We start from the raw sequence: 15,775 nt of genomic DNA on the forward strand, positions 1-15,775 counted from the left end.
CCCAGAATTCAGCCGGAAATACTCTGGGACCCAGAATTCAGCTGGAAATACTCTGGGACCCAGAATTCAGCTGGAAATACTCTGGGACCCAGAATTCAGCTGGAAATACTCTGGGACCCAGAATTCAGCTGGAAATACTCTGGGACCCAGAATTCAGCTGGAAATACTCTGGGACCCAGAATTCAGCTGGAAATACTCCGAATGAGAATCAACCAAGAAGGGTTCTTAAAACAGTTGGAAGTTTTTAATGTCAACATTTGTGAAAATACAGGTAAAATCCAACAGATACAAAAAAAAACCCAAGAACAGCTCCTCTCACGATGTAACGGTTATTACAGTTTGCAGCACATACCAACACAGTAACTGTATATAAAATAAAAAGATAGAAATCCCGTGGTCCCAATGAATATGTACACGTTTTAATAGGGCCTCTCTCGCCTGTCCTGCCTGTGATCACTCCTGCAAAAACAAAAAGAAACAACGGTCAGAATCTCACATCAGAGATCCCTACAGTGCAGGAAGCCGTCGGCCCATCTGGTCTGCACCAAAACCCAAAAGAGTGCCCTACCCAGGCTCACTCCCCCAAGTCCCACACAGTTATTGTGATTGATCCACCCGACCTGCACGTCTCCTTAGACTGTGGGAGGAAACCCAAGCAGACATGGAGAGAACATGCAAACTCTACAGTTACCCAAGGTCAGAACCCGGGTCCCTGCCAAATTAAGAGGGTAACCACTTAAGGGTAGACGGCACTGCTTTCCAGGTGTCTTCAAAAGGATGGGAAGCAATTTGAGGTGGGACAGGATTCTAGATTTCCCCCCCCAAACAAATGCAGCCAAAGGCATGGCCGCCATCGGCAGAAGAATAGAAAATTGGGCATATGCACAAGAGCTGGGAAGCAGAGAACTCAGAGATGGAGGGACAAGGGCAATTGAGCCAATCTGAAAACCAGGATGAGAATTTTATGTTGAAAATCAACTGGGATGGGGCCAGTGTCTGTGAGCCAGGGGTGGGCAATGATGGGCCAAGCTTTGGGGGGGGGGGGGGGGGGGGGGAGGAGAAGAATAGCAAATACGATCAGGCAAGTTCAGCTCACCCAGAACCGGATTCGGGCCAGGAGGCCCAACAGTGGAAAGGTCGAGAGAGGAGTCACCTCTTCAGCAAAAGCATGTCATGAACGTGGGATTGACTGTCAGGGATGAGCGGTTCAGGCCCAATGCTCAGAGAAGGAAGATAATGGACAAATAGTCAATGTGCTGGGAACCGGTTTGGGCAGGAGGGTGAGAGAACGCACTGCTTACCTGGAGTCCATTTTCCCAGCTCCCATGCCATAACCACCTCGGTCACCACCTCTGCCACGGAAGCCACCTCGGTCTCCACCGCGGCCCCGATAGCCACCACCGCGCTCAAATCCACCCCGGTTTCCACGCTCACCACCCCCACCACGGTCTCCTCCAAATCCACCTGTGGATAGCAAGCAAATGGTCCAATTAAACAACCGTCCTGGGAAGGGAGAGCAGACACACACAGACAGGGTAACATGAAAAGCTAACCACCCTGCACACCCCACACAGAGTAAAGCTCCCTCTACACTGTCCCCATCAAACACTCCCAGGACAGGTACAGCACGGGGTTAGATACAGAGTAAAGCTCCCTCTACACTGCCCCCATCAAACACTCCCAGGACAGGTACAGCACGGGGTTAGATACAGAGTAAAGCTCCCTCTACACTGTCCCCATCAAACACTCCCAGGACAGGTACAGCACGGGGTTAGATACAGAGTAAAGCTCCCTCTACACCGTCCCCATCAAACACTCCCAGGACAGGTACAGCACGGGGTTAGATACAGAGTAAAGCTCCCTCTACACTGCCCCCATCAAACACTCCCAGGACAGGTACAGCATGGGGTTAGATACAGAGTAAAGCTCCCTCTACACTGTCCCCATGAAACACTCCCAGGACAGGTACAGCACGGGGTTAGATACAGTAAAGCTCCCTCTACACGGTTCCCATCACTCCCATGCAATAGTAATCCAGAGAGCCAGGGCAATACTCTAGGGACCCAGGTTCAATCAAACTCAAACACAGATGATGGTGAAATGTGAATTTTTAAAAATCTGGAATGAAAATTCTACTGCTGACCATGAAACCATAGTCGTGAAAAACCATTTCTGGGTCACTGTCAGTGTGGGGTTTGCACTTCTTCCCGTGTCTGAGTGGGTTTCACCCCCATAACCCATAGATGTGTGGGTAGGTGGATTGGCCACAATAATTGCCCCTTAATGGGAAAAAGAATTGGGTACTCGAACTTTATAAAAAAGGGATGGACAATAAACGGTGGGCAAACCAGCAACACCCGGATCCCTAAATGAATCACGTAGTACAGCACAGGATGGGCCCCAGAGTAACCAAGCAGGCACAAACCCCAGGGCGGGGATTCAGGGAGCTGTGTGGGGGGGCCCCAGAGTAACCAAGCAGGCACAAACCCCAGGACGGGGATTCAGGGAGCTGTGTGTGTGGGCCCCAGAGTAACCAAGCAGGCACAAACCCCAGGACGGGGATTCAGGGAGCTGTGTGTGTGGGCCCCAGAGTAACCAAGCAGGCACAAACCCCAGGTTGGGGATTCAGGGAGCTCTGTGTGTGGGGGCCCCAGAGTAACCAAGCAGGCACAAACCCCAGGACGGGGATTCAGGGAGCTGTGTGTGGGCCCCAGAGTAACCAAGCAGGCACAAACCCCAGGACGGGGATTCAGGGAGCTGTGTGTGTGGGCCCCAGAGTAACCAAGCAGGCACAAACCCCAGGACGGGGATTCAGGGAGCTGTGCGTTTGCACGGAACCCGAACCATTTTGTTTTGATGCAAGAGAATGACAAACAGGAAAGCGAGAAGACCGGCAGCCACCAATTCCTGCATACCCATTGGCGGTGGACCTCCAGCTCCTTCAGGCTTGGACGATTTGCACTGGTTACACTCGTTCCTCCAGGAGAAGTTAATATTGCCACAAGTCCTGCCAATGAGAAACAGGACAGCAACTTAGTGAGAACATTCAAACATCCCAGAGCATCTTATAAACATCTGGGCCACATCCACTATACCCGCTTCTACCCTGCACAACAGAACCACGTTCGGGTGGGGCCACAGACAAGTGAACGCAATTGTTAATCTCTGGCAGCTGTTTCCCAAGCTGAGAGGGGGTGCATGCGAGCCAGAGAGAGAGAGAGGGGGGGGGGGGTAAGGAGAGCGAGAGCGAGAGAGAGGGGGGGGGGGGAAAGGAGAGCGAGAGCGAGGGAGAGGGGGGGGGGGGAAGGAGAGCGAGAGCGAGAGAGAGGGGGAGGGTAAGGAGAGCGAGAGCGAGAGAGAGGGGGGGGTAAGGAGAGCGAGAGCGAGGGGGAGGGTAAGGAGAGCGAGAGCGAGGGGGAGGGTAAGGAGAGCGAGAGAGAGGGGGGGGGGTAAGGAGAGCGAGAGCGAGGGGGAGGGTAAGGAGAGCGAGAGCGAGGGGGAGGGTAAGGAGAGCGAGAGAGAGGGGGAGGGTAAGGAGAGCGAGAGAGAGGGGGAGGGTAAGGAGAGCGAGAGAGAGGGGGAGGGTAAGGAGAGCGAGAGAGAGGGGGAGGGTAAGGAGAGCGAGAGAGAGGGGGAGGGTAAGGAGAGCGAGAGAGAGGGGGAGGGTAAGGAGAGCGAGAGAGAGGGGGAGGGTAAGGAGAGCGAGAGCGAGGGGGGGGGGTAAGGAGAGCGAGAGCGAGGGGGAGGGTAAGGAGAGCGAGAGCGAGGGGGAGGGGAAGGAGAGCGAGAGAGAGGGGGAGGGTAAGGAGAGCGAGAGAGAGGGGGAGGGTAAGGAGAGCGAGAGAGAGGGGGAGGGTAAGGAGAGCGAGAGAGAGGGGGAGGGTAAGGAGAGCGAGAGAGAGGGGGAGGGTAAGGAGAGCGAGAGAGAGGGGGAGGGTAAGGAGAGCGAGAGAGAGGGGGAGGGTAAGGAGAGCGAGAGAGAGGGGGAGGGTAAGGAGAGCGAGAGAGAGGGGGAGGGGAAGGAGAGCGAGAGAGGGGGGGAGGGGAAGGAGAGCGAGAGAGGGGAAGGAGAGCGAGAGAGGGGGGGGAGGGGAAGGAGAGCGAGAGGGGAAGGAGAGCGAGAGAGAGGGGGAGGGGAAGGAGAGCGAGAGGGGAAGGAGAGCGAGGGAGGGGAGGGGAAGGAGAGCGAGGGAGGGGAGGGGAAGGACAGCGAGAGAGCGGGGAGGAAGGAGAGCGAGAGAGGAAGGAGAGAAGAGCGAGAGCGCGAGAGGGGGGCGTGTGCGAGCCAGAGAGGTGAGTAAACGGTTTACTAGATTGGTACTCACGGATTGGTACACTTCCAGTCTCCAGCTCGCTGCTGACCGCCACCTGAACCACCACCTCCTCCTCCTCCTCCGCCGCCGCCGGAGAAGCCGCCACGAGGACCTCCTCCTCCTCCTCCACCACCACCCCCGCCACCGCCGCCTCCACCACCGAACCCTCCACGGCCCATTGGTGCAGCTGTTCAGTGCAGAAAATAAAATGGGTCAACAGGTTTAACAACAGGGTTGGGACCTCTACCCTCAAAAAAACTTATTAAAATGAAAAATGACAACTAACCACCCCTTCCCCCTCCGCCACCTCTTCCTCCACCTCTTATTCCGCCCCGACTGAACTCCGTCCGCCGCGTAGCAAAGGAGACCTTGATCATATTTCCGTTAAATTCCTTCCCTGCAAAAGATAAATAAAAACACGGTTTAAATTTGAGGCTGGAGAGTGATGGTGGGTAGGTGGAGGAAGAAGGTGGATGATTAAGGGAGGTGTGTTACCCAAGACAGAACTCAGCACCAGCATTCTAGGTTTATTCACAGTATTGCACATACTTGCATTCTACCCACCCTTACAAGGAGGCATGGGATAGTGGGAAATTTGGCCAGTTGGATAACGAACTGGCTAACCCATAGATGTCAGAGTGGGACTTCCGGGTTGCGGCTATGCGGAGCTAAGCCGCACGTTCAGCAGCTCCCGCCAGGAATGGGCTTTTGGGCTCTTTTAAGGGCCCCCAGCGGTACTTGCTCGACGGTTCCCGACATGGGAAGGTGTCTGCAGCAGATCCCCAGTGGTCTATGGTCTTGATCAGGGGTGGGGCCAGCAGAATAGCGGTGGCAGCGCCTAAGAAAAAGCGGGGGAAGAGAATCAAGATGGCGGCCGGCGGAGGCCTCGAGGAATGGAGGCAGTGGGCGCAGGTGCAGCAGGAGACTCTCCAGCGATGTTTTCAGGAGCTCAAAGTGGAGCTGCTAGACTCGCTGAAGGCGAATGCGGACAAGCTGCTGGCGACGCAGGCAGCCCAGGGGGTGGAGATCCGGGAGCTCTGACAGTAAGCCGCCGAAAAAGAGGATGAGGCCTCAACCCTCGCGGTAAAGGTAGAGATGCATGAGGCGCTCCATAAGTGGCAGGAGCGGTTAGAGGAGATGGAGAACCGGTCGAGGCGGAAAAATCTGCGGATCCTGGGCCTCACGGAGGGGCTGGAGGGGTCAGACCTGGGGGCCTATGTGGTCGTTTTGTTGAACTTGCTGATGGGAGCTGGGTCCTTCCAGGGGCCCCTGGAGTTGGAGGGGGCCCACAGAATACTGGCCAGGAGGCCCAAGCCGAATGAGCCGCCACGGACGGTGCTGGTGCGGTTCGCTGACCAAGAGTGCATGTTTAGGTGGGCCAAGAAGGAGCAGAGCAGCAAGTGGGAGAACACGGTAGTACGGATCTACCAGGACTGGAGTGCGGAGGTGGCTAAGCGGAGGGCCGGGTACAACCGGACGAAGGCGGTGCTCCACAGAAAGAGTATGAAGTTTGGCATGTTACAGCCGGCACGTCTGTGGGTCACTTTCAAGGACCGGCACTTTTATTTTGAGGCCCCGGAGAAGGCGTGGGCCTTTGTGCAGGCAGAGAAGTTGGACTCTGGCTGAGGGTCGGGGGTTTGTAAATAACTGTGTTAACTTTTGGTGGGAAGGGTCTCTGTTTTAAGCTGGTTGTGTGTTGGTTTTTTGGGCTGGTGGGGTGCTGTCTTTTTTGTGTGGGCTGGGTCGGGCAGAGGGAAAGCGCGGGCTTTTCTTCTGTTTCTCGCGCTGAGGGTGGATGGGGGGGGGGGCGGGGTCGGAGCTGAGAAGCACGGGCTTTTTCCCGCTGGCACATCAGCTACATAAGCGAGACGCGGCCAGGGAGATTGGTGGAGTGACGGATAGGGGAGGAAATGTAGTGCGAAGGGGGGTGGACATTAATGGGGTCTTCAGGGACTTTTATGAGGAATTGTACCGGTCCGAGCCCCCGGTGGGGGTGGGGGGAGGGAGAGAGAGAGAGAGAGAGAGAGAGAGAATGGGGCGCTTTTTGGATGGGCTGAGATTTCTGAAGGTGGAGGAGGGACAGGTGGAGGGGCTGGGGGCGCCGATTGAGCTGGAGGAGCTTGTCAAGGGGATAGGCAGCATGCAGTCGGGGAAGGCGCTGGGGCCGGATGGGTTTCCGGTCGAATTTTACAAAATGTACGCAGACCTGTTGGGACCCCTGTTGGTTAGGACCTTTAATGAGGCGGGGGGGGGGGGGGGGGGGCTTTGCCCCCGACTATGTCACAGGTGCTGATTTCCTTGATCCTGAAGCGGGACAAGGACCCTCTGCAGTGCGGGTCATACAGGCCAATCTCGTTGTTAAATGTGGATGCCAAGCTGTTGGCGAAGATCTTGGCCACAAGGATAGAGGACTGTGTGCCGGGGGTCATTCATGAGGACCAGACAGGGTTTGTGAAGGGAAGGCAGCTGAACACCAATATACGTAGGCTTCTGAATGTTATAATGATGCCGGTGGTAGAAGGGGAGGCGGAGATAGTGGCAGCATTAGACACGGAGAAGGCCTTTGATAGGGTTAGGTGGGGTACTTGTGGGAGGTGCTGGAAAGGTTTGGGTTCGGGGAGGGGTTTGTCAGTTGGGTGAGGCTGCTATACGAGGCCCTGATGGCGAGCGTAGCCCTAAATAGGAGGAGATCGGAGTACTTTCGGTTGTACCGGGGGCGAGGGAGGGGTGTCCCCTTTGCTCTTTGCGTTGGCAATTCAGTCCCTGGCCATGGCATTGAGGGAGTCGAGGAATTGGAGGGGTCTGGTGCGGGGTGGGGAGGAGCACAGAGTGCCATTATACGCAGATGACGTGTTGCTTTATGTGGCGGACCCAGTGTGTGTGGGGGGGGGGGGGGGGAAAGAGATGCCGGAGGTGATGCAGATCCTTAGGGAATTTGGGGGCTTTTCTGGGTACAAGCTCAAACTGGGTAAGAGTGAGCTGTTCGTCATGCACCCGGGGGATCAAGAGGAGGGGATTGGTAGGCTCCCGCTGAAAAGGGCAGGGTGGAGCTTTCGGTACCTGGGAGTCCAGGTGGCTAGGAGCTGTGGGGGGGGGGGCTTCACAAGCTTAACCTCACTAGGCTGGTGGAGCAAATGGAGGAATTCAAAAGATGGGACATGTTGCCACTGTCGCTGGCGGGCAGGGTGCAGTCCGTTAAGATGACGGTGCTCCCAAGGATTTTGTTCCTGTTCCAGTGCCTCCCCATCCTTATCTCGAAGGCCATTTTTAGGAGGGTCAACAGGAGTATTACGGGATTTGTATGGGCGCATGGGACTCGAGGGTGAGAAGGGTGTTTTTGGAGCGGGGCAGGGATACCGGGGGGGGGGGGTGTTGCCCAACCTCTGTCGTCCTGCGTGGACACGAGCCTGGAGGCGCTGGTAACGGCGCCGTTGCCACTCCCTCCAACAAGGTATACCATGAGCCCGGTGGTGGCGGCTACCGTCAAAATTTGGGGGCAATGGAGACGGCATATGGGGGGGGGGGGGGGGGGGGGGGGGGGGGAGAAGGTGAAAAAATATGAAATTAAAATGAAAATCGCTTATTGTCACGAGTAGGCTTCAATGAAGTTACTGTGAAAAGCCCCTAGTCGCCACATTCCGGCGCCTGTCCGGGGAGGCTGGTACGGGAATCGAACCGTGCTGCTGGCCTGCTTGGTCTGCTTTAAAAGCCAGCGATTTAGCCTGGTGAGCTAAACCAGCCCCTATATGGGGTACGGGACAGGGTGCTCTCGGGGGTGCAGGTTGGAGGGGGGAGGATTTCGGACATGTACCACGTCATGCAGGAGGTGGATGAGGCCTCGGTGGAGGAGCTGAAGGGTAAATGGGAGGAGGAGCTGGGTGAGGAGATTGAGGGGACGTGGGCGGATGCCCTGCAAAGAGCAAATTCCTCCTCTTCCTGTGCGAGGCTTAGCCTCATACAGTTCAAGGTGCTGCACAGGGCCCACATGACTGGGACGAGGATGAGTAGGTTTTTCGGGGGCGAAGACAGGTGTGCTAGGTGCTCGGGGAGCCCAGCGAACCATGCCCATATGTTCTGGGCATGCCCAGCGCTGGGGGAGTTTTGGATGTGGGTAGCAAGGACGGAGTCGAGGGTGGCAGGATCCAGGGTCAAGCCAGGATGGGGACTCGCAATTTTTGGGGTTGCAGTGGAGCCAGGAGTGCAGGAGGCGAAAGAGGCCAGTGTTCTGGCCTTTGCGTCCCTAGTAGCCCGGCAGAGGAATTTGCTTCAATGGAAGGATGCGAGGCCCCCAAGCGTGGAGGCCTGGACCAATGATATGGCGGGGTTCATCAAATTGGAGAATGTGAAATTTGGCCTGAGGGGATCAGTACAAGGGTTCTTTAGGCAGTGGCAGCCTTTCCTGGACTACGAAGATTGGTGGAGTTGTGGATAGTGAGGAGGGCTGTTGTCGGCTGCAAACAGACATAGATAGGATGCAGAGCTGGGTTGAGAAGTGGCAGATGGAGTTTAACCCTGACAAGTGTGAGGTTGTCCATTTTGGAAGGACAAATATGAATGTGGAATACAGGGTTAACGGTAGGGTTCTTGGCAATGTGGAGGAGCAGAGATATCTTGGGGTCTATGTTCATAGATCTTTGAAAGTTGCCACTCAAGTGGATAGAGCTGTGAAGAAGGCCTATGGTGTGCTAGCGTTCATTAGCAGAGGGATTGAATTTAAGAGCCGTGAGGTGATGATGCAGCTGTACAAAACCTTGGTCAGGCCACATTTGGAGTACTGTGTGCAGTTCTGGTCGCCTCATTTTAGGAAGGATGTGGAAGCTTTGGAAAAGGTGCAAAGGAGATTTACCAGGATGTTGCCTGGAACGGAGAGTAGGTCATATGAGGAAAGGTTGAGGGTGCTAGGCCTTTTCTCATTAGAACGGAGAAGGATGAGGGACGACTTGATAGAGGTTTAGAAGATAATTAGGGGAACAGATAGAGTAGACAGTCAGAGATTTTTTTCCCCAGGTGGAACAAACCATTACAAGGGGACATAAATTTAAGGTAAATGGTGGAAGATATAGGGGGGATGTCAGAGGTAGGTTCTTTACCCAGAGAGTAGTGAGGGCATTGAATGCACTGCCTGTGGAAGTAGTTGAGTCGGAAACGTTAGGGACCTTCAAGCGGCTATTGGATAGGTACATGGATTAGGGTAGAATAATGGAGTGTAGATTAATTTGTTCTTAAGGGCAGCACGGTAGCATTGTGGATAGCACAATTGCTTCACAGCTCCAGGGTCCCAGGTTCGATTCTGGCTTGGGTCACTGTCTGTGTGGAGTCTGCACATCCTCCCTGTGACTGCGTGGGTTTCCTCCGGGTGCTCCGGTTTCCTCCCACAGTACAAAGATGTGCAGGTTGGGTGGATTGGCCATGATAAATTGCCCTTAGTGTCCAAAATTCTATGATTAACCTAGGACAAAAGTTCGGTACAACATCGTGGGCCGAAGGGCCTGTTCTGTGCTGTATTTCTCTATCTATCTATCTTTCTATCTATCCTGTGCCCCAGCAGTCTCTCTTCACAAATGCTCGAGGTCAGCCCCATGTCCCAGCAGGCACTCTTTCCAAGCATTCAGTTAGCCCAGTATCAAACTCACAACCTCCACCATCTCAGGCAGCAGACACAGGGACTACCACCACCTGGAAGCTCCCCTCCAGTCCGGACACCATCCGGACTTCCCTTCCTGACAGCACCATGGATGCACTTACATCACGGACGACAAGGACAGCTCACGCCCACAATCAAAGACAATTAGGAATGAGCAACAAAAGCCAGGCCCAGCCAATGATGCCCATATGCCCTTAAAGAATGAGTTAGAGGCGCTCCGAATATTTACTCTGCGTGTAAGCACTTTGATAAGCCCATTGCTACTCAAATGTGGGCTGGCTGTTTCCCACCCGAAACTCCTTCCTCGGCCGGGAGCTTTATACAGCCCAAGTACTTTCCAAAGTCTAGTCGTGCCGCAACGGTGGAAGCGCAGCAGCCATTTTGCAGAGGGGCTCAATAAGGAGTCACGAAGGGCTATGTGGCAAAGTAGCAAGTTTGTTGCCTACAGCACACAAGAGTAGATGAGAAGGAACCTCCTTGTCTCCTGCTGTGATCAAAGCTTTGGACAGACAGGGGACTTCCGGTGGGACTAAGCCGCACATTCGGCAGCTCCCGCTGAAAACGGACTTTGGGGCTCTTTTCAGGGCCCCCAACGGAGCTGTGGCGGCAAATCCCGACGTGGGAAGGGGTTGGAGTCGACCCCAATGGTCCTATGGTCCAGACCAGGAGTGGGGTAAGGAGAAAAACGGAGAAAGCACCCCTGAAAAAGCGGGGGGGAAGGAAGACAAAATGGCGGCCGGTGAAGGCCTTGAGGAGCTGAGGCAGTAGGCCCAGGTGCAGCAGACGATTCTGCTGCGCTGCTTCCAGGAGCTGAAGTTGGAGCTGCTGGAGTCGCTGAAGGTAACCAACAGGGAGCTGATGGAGACCCAGGCAGCCCAGGGGGTTGCGATCCGGGAGCTGCAGCAGCAGGCCTCCGAAAGGGAGGACGAGGTCGTGGCCGTGGCGGGGAAGATGGAGATGCACGAGGCGCTCCATAAAAGGTGGCAGGAGCGGTTCGAGGAGCTGGACAACCGGTCGAGGAGGAGGAAATTGCGGATCCTGGGCCTCACAGAGGGGCTGGAGGGGTCGGACCTAGCGGCCTACGTGGTGATCATGTTAAACTCGCTGATGGGGGCTGGGTCCTTCCAGGGGCCCCTGGAGTTAGAGGGGGCCCACAGAATTCTGGCTAGGAGGCCCAAGCCGAACGAGCCGCCGCGGGCGGTGTTGGTGAGGTTTCATCGGTTCGTGGATCGTGAGTGTGTGCTCCGGTGGGCCAAGAAGGAGCAGAGCAGCAAGTGGGAGAACACGGAGGTGCGGATCTTCCAGGACTGGAGTGCGGAGGTGGCGAGGCGGAGGGCCGGGTTTAACCGGCGGTGCTCCATAGACGGAGTGTGAAGTTCGGCATGTTGCAGCCGGCGCGTCTGTGGGTCACTTATAAGGTTCGGCACCATTATTTTGAGTCCCCGGAGGAGGCGTGGGCCTTTGTGCAGGCCGAGAAACTGGACTCAAACTGAGGGTCTAAGATGGGGGATGCTGTATAATACTGTATTTGTATTTGCTTGGTTTAATGTAAGATGTGGGTTGGCCTTAGGGTGGGTGGGGTGATGTTGATTTGTCTTTTCTATATGGGTTTTTCTTTAGGGGTCTGGTGGACGGGTTCGGGAAGGGGGTAAACGGGGAGTTCGGGGAGCTGGTGGGGGGGGGGGGGGGGGGGGGAGAAAAGAGAGACTGACAATGGGAGTAGCCCTGGAGGAGGCGGGGCCGGGCAGGGCGAAGGTTGGGGGGGGGGGGGGGGGGGGGGGGGGGCTGAGAAGTGCGGGTCGTTGCTGGCTGTTTTCTTTTCCTACGCAAGAGCAGGGTGTGGGGGAGGACCCATTGACGGGCACGATGGAGGAGGGGTAGTCCCACGTGGGAAGGAGTCGGAGGTAGGGCGGGAGTCGCCGGGGTCAGCAGAAGCCGCCTTGGGAAACTGGCAGAGCGTGGGACGCTGGCCGGTGGTGGGCGAGGGATGGGGTATGGCTAATCGGCAGGGGAGGGGGGCAGGGTTAGGGTTAGATCCCTCTGATCGGCTGATAACCTGGAATGTGAGGGGGCTGAATGGGCCGCTCAAACGGGCCCGGGTTTTTGCGCACCTGAAGGGACTGAAGGCGGATGTGGCCATGCTCCAGGAGACACACGAGTGGTGGACCAGGTTCGACTGAGGAAGGGATGGGTGGGCCAAGTATTTCACTCAGGGCTGGATGAGAAGAGTCGGGGGGGGTGGCGATCCTGGTGGGGAAGGTGGTGTCGTTTGAGGCATTAATGTGGTGGCTGACAGTGGCGGGAGATATGTGATGGTGAGTGGTAAGCTGCAGGGGGAGCGGGTGGTGTTGGTGAATGTTTATGCCCCAAATTGGGACGATGCGGGGTTTATGCGGCGTATGTTGGGCCGCATTCCGGACCTGGAGATGGGGGGCCTGATCATGGGGGGGGGGGGGGGGGGGGGGGGGGGGGGGGTGAGAGACTTCAACACGGTACTGGATCCCCCATTGGATCGATCCAAGTCCCGGACGGGTAGGAGGCCGGCGACAGCTAAGGTGTTGAGGGGATTTATGGACCAGATTGGGGTGGGGGGGGGGGGTCCCTGGAGGTTTGCGAGGCCAAGGGCCAGGGAGTAATCGTTTTTCTCCCATGTACATAAGGCCTACTCGAGGATTGATTTTTTTTGTCCTGAGCAGGGGGTTGGTTTAGAGGGTGGAGGATGTGGAATACTCCGCCATTGCCATTTCAGATCATGCCCCGCACTGGGTGGACCTCGGGCTGGGGGGACGAGAGGGACCAGCGTCCGCTCTGGCGCATGGAGGTGGGGCTGCTGGCGGACGAGGAGGTGGCCGAGGGGGTTCGGGGGTGTATCGAGAGGTACCTTGAGGCCAATGATAACGGGGAGGTTAGAGTGGGAACGGTCTGGGAGGCATTGAAGGCGGTGATGAGGGGGGAATTGATCTCCACCCGAACCCAGAGGGAGAGGGGGGAGCAGAGGGAGAGGGAGAGTCTTATAGGGGAGATGGTGCGGGTGGAGAGGAGATATGCGGAGGCCCCAGAGGAGGGATTGCTGGGGGAGAGGCGTAGCCTTCAGGCCAGATTCGACCTATTGACTACCAGAAAGGCGGAAGCTCAGTGGAGGAAAGCACAGGGGGCGGTGTACGAGTATGGGGAGAAGGCGAGCAGGATGCTGGCACACCAGCTCCGAAAGCGGGACGCGGCCAGGGAGATTGGGGGAGTGACGGATAAGGCTGGGAAGGTGGCGCGAAGGGGATTAGATGTAAATGGGGTCTTCAGAGACTTCTATGGGGAGCTGTACCAGTCGGAACCCCCGGTTGAGGGGGGTGGAATGGTGCGCTTCTTGGACAAGCTGCGATTCCCGAGGGTGGAGGAGGAGCAGGTGGAGGGACTGGGGGCGCCGATCGAGCTGGAGGAGGTGGTCAAGGGGATAGGGAGCATGCAGTCGGGGAAGGCGCCGGGGCCGGACGGGTTTCCGGCACAATTTAAAAAAAGATATTTGGACCTGTTGGGCCCTTTGTTGGTCCGGACCTTTAACGAGGCAAGGGGGGGGGGGGGGGGGGGGGGGGGGGGCTTTGCCCCCAACTATGTCACGGGCGCTGATTTCCTTGATCCTGAAGCGGGACAAGGACCCTCTGCAGTGCGGGTCATATAGGCCGATTTCGCTGCTAAACGCAGACGCTAAGCTGCTGGCAAAGATCCTGGCCACTAGAATAGAGGATTGAGTGCCCGAGGTCATTCACGAGGACCAGACGGGGTTTGTGAAGGGAAGGCAGTTGAATGCGAACGCGCGAAGGCTCCTCAATGTCATTATGATGCCGGCCATGGAAGGGGAGGCGGAGATAGTGGTGGCATTGGATGCGGAGAAGGCCTTTGATAGGGTTGAGTGGGAGTATTTGTGGGAGGTGCTGGAGAGGTAGTGGGAGTATTTGTGGGAGGTGCTGGAGAGGTTTGGGGAGGGGTTTATCCGGTGGGTGAGGCTGCTCTACGAGGCCCCGATGGAGAGTGTAGCCACAAATAGGCAGCACGGTAGCATGGTGGTTAGCATAAATGCTTCACAGCTCCAGGGTCCCAGGTTCGATTCCCGACTGGGTCACTGTGTGTGGAGTCTGCACGTCCTCCCCGTGTGTGTGTGGGTTTCCTCCGGGTGCTCCGGTTTCCTCCCACAATCCAAAGATGTGCGGGTTAGGTGGATTGGCCATGCTAAATTGCCCGTAGTGTCCTAAAAAAAAGTAAGGTTAAGGGGGGGGGGTTGTTGGGTTACGGGTATAGGATGGATACGTGGGTTTGAGTAGGGTGATAATTGCTCGGCACAACATCGAGGGCCGAGGGGCCTGTTCTGTGCTGTACTGTTCTATGTTCTAAATAGGAGGAGGTCGGAGTACTTTCGGCTGAACCGGGGGACGAGACAGGGGTGCCCCCTGTCCCCCTTGCTCTTCGCGTTGGCGATTGAGCCCCATGCCATGGCATTGAGGGAGTCAAGGAACTGGAGGGGCCTGGTGCAGGGTGGGGAGGATCATCGAGTGTCACTGTATGCAGACGACCTGTTGCTGTATGCGGCGGACCCGGTGGGGGGGGATGCTGGAGGTGATGAGGGTTCTTAGTGAATTCGGGGGTTTCTCTGGGTATAAGTTGAACCTGGGCAAGAGTGAGTTGTTTGTGGTGCATCCGGGGGATCAAGAGGAGGGGATTGGTAGGCTCCCACTGAAGCAGGCAGGGAAGAGCTTCAGGTACCTAGGAGTCCAGGTGGCTGGGAGTTTGGGGGCCCTGCACAAGCTCAACCTCAAGGTTGGTGGAGCAGATGGAGGAGGAGTTTAAGAGGTGGGACATGTTACCGCTGTCACTGGCGGGGAGGGTGCAGTCCGTTAGGATGACGGTGCTCCCGAGGTTTTTGTTCCTGTTCCAGTGCCTCCCCATCCTTATCCCAAAGGCCTTTTTTTTTTTTTAAGGAGGGTCAACAGGAGTATTATGGGATTTATGTGGGCGCATGGGACTCAGAGGGTGAGAAGGGTGTTCCTAGAACTGGGCAGGGATAGGGGGGGGGGGGGGGGGCTGGTGTTGCCCAACCTCTGCAGGTACTATTGGGCTGCCAACGCAGCGATGGTGCGTAAGTGGGTAATGGACAGGGAAGGGGCAGCATGGAAGAGGATGGAGGTGGTGTCCTGTGTGGGCACGAGCCTGGAGGCGCTGGTAACGGCGCCGGTGCCGCTCCCTCCAACGTGGTATACCACGAGCTCGGTGGTGGCGGCTACCCTCAAAATTTGGGGGCAATGGAGACGACATGGGGGAGAAGTGGGGGGCTCGATGGAGGCCCCGATACAGGGGAACCATCGGTTTGTCCCAGGGAGCATTGACGGCGGATTTCTGGGCTGGCACAGGGCAGGGGTTAGGAGGTTGAGGGACCCGTTTGTGGAGGGGAGGTTCACGAGCTTGGGGGAGTTAGAGGGGAAGTTTGGGCTCCCCCGGGGAACATGTTTAGGTCCATGCAGGTGAGGCCGTTTGCCAGGCAGCAGGTGGAGGGGTTCCCCTTGCTGCCCCCACGCGGGATCGGTTGCTCTCGGGGGTTGGAGGAGGGAGGATTTCGGACATATACCGGGTAATGCAGGAGGTAGACGAGGCCTCGGTGGAGGAACTGGAAGGGTAAACGGGAAGAGGAGCTGGATGAGATTGAGGGGGGGGGGACGTGGGCGGATGCCCTGGAGAGAGTGAATTCCTCCTCTTCCTGTGCGAGGCTTAGCCTCATGCATAGGGCCCACATGACTGGGACGAGGATGAGTAGGTTTTTCGGGGGCGAGGACAG

At 56.7% G+C, this 15,775-nt stretch overlaps 1 protein-coding gene across 4 annotated transcripts in view; it reads right to left on the bottom strand.

The window, feature by feature from the left end:
* Positions 1-222: 222 nt before the first annotated feature.
* The window catches only part of fus (FUS RNA binding protein), a 32,572-nt gene continuing 17,019 nt past the window's right edge, over positions 223-15,775 (bottom strand). For all 4 annotated transcript variants that reach the window (XM_038780049.1, XM_038780047.1, XM_038780051.1 and 1 more), the window contains 5 exons: positions 4,600-4,710; positions 4,326-4,500; positions 2,916-3,007; positions 1,302-1,464; positions 223-459 (listed from right to left, as the gene is read on the bottom strand). In XM_038780049.1, coding sequence (XP_038635977.1) covers positions 420-459; positions 1,302-1,464; positions 2,916-3,007; positions 4,326-4,500; positions 4,600-4,710 — 581 coding nt within the window. In that variant the 3' untranslated portion in view covers positions 223-419. The remainder of the gene's footprint in view (positions 460-1,301; positions 1,465-2,915; positions 3,008-4,325; positions 4,501-4,599; positions 4,711-15,775) is intronic.

The sequence above is a fragment of the Scyliorhinus canicula genome, chromosome 20, assembly GCF_902713615.1.
Source record: "Scyliorhinus canicula chromosome 20, sScyCan1.1, whole genome shotgun sequence".
In the NCBI taxonomy this organism is placed as follows: Eukaryota; Metazoa; Chordata; class Chondrichthyes; order Carcharhiniformes; family Scyliorhinidae; genus Scyliorhinus; species Scyliorhinus canicula.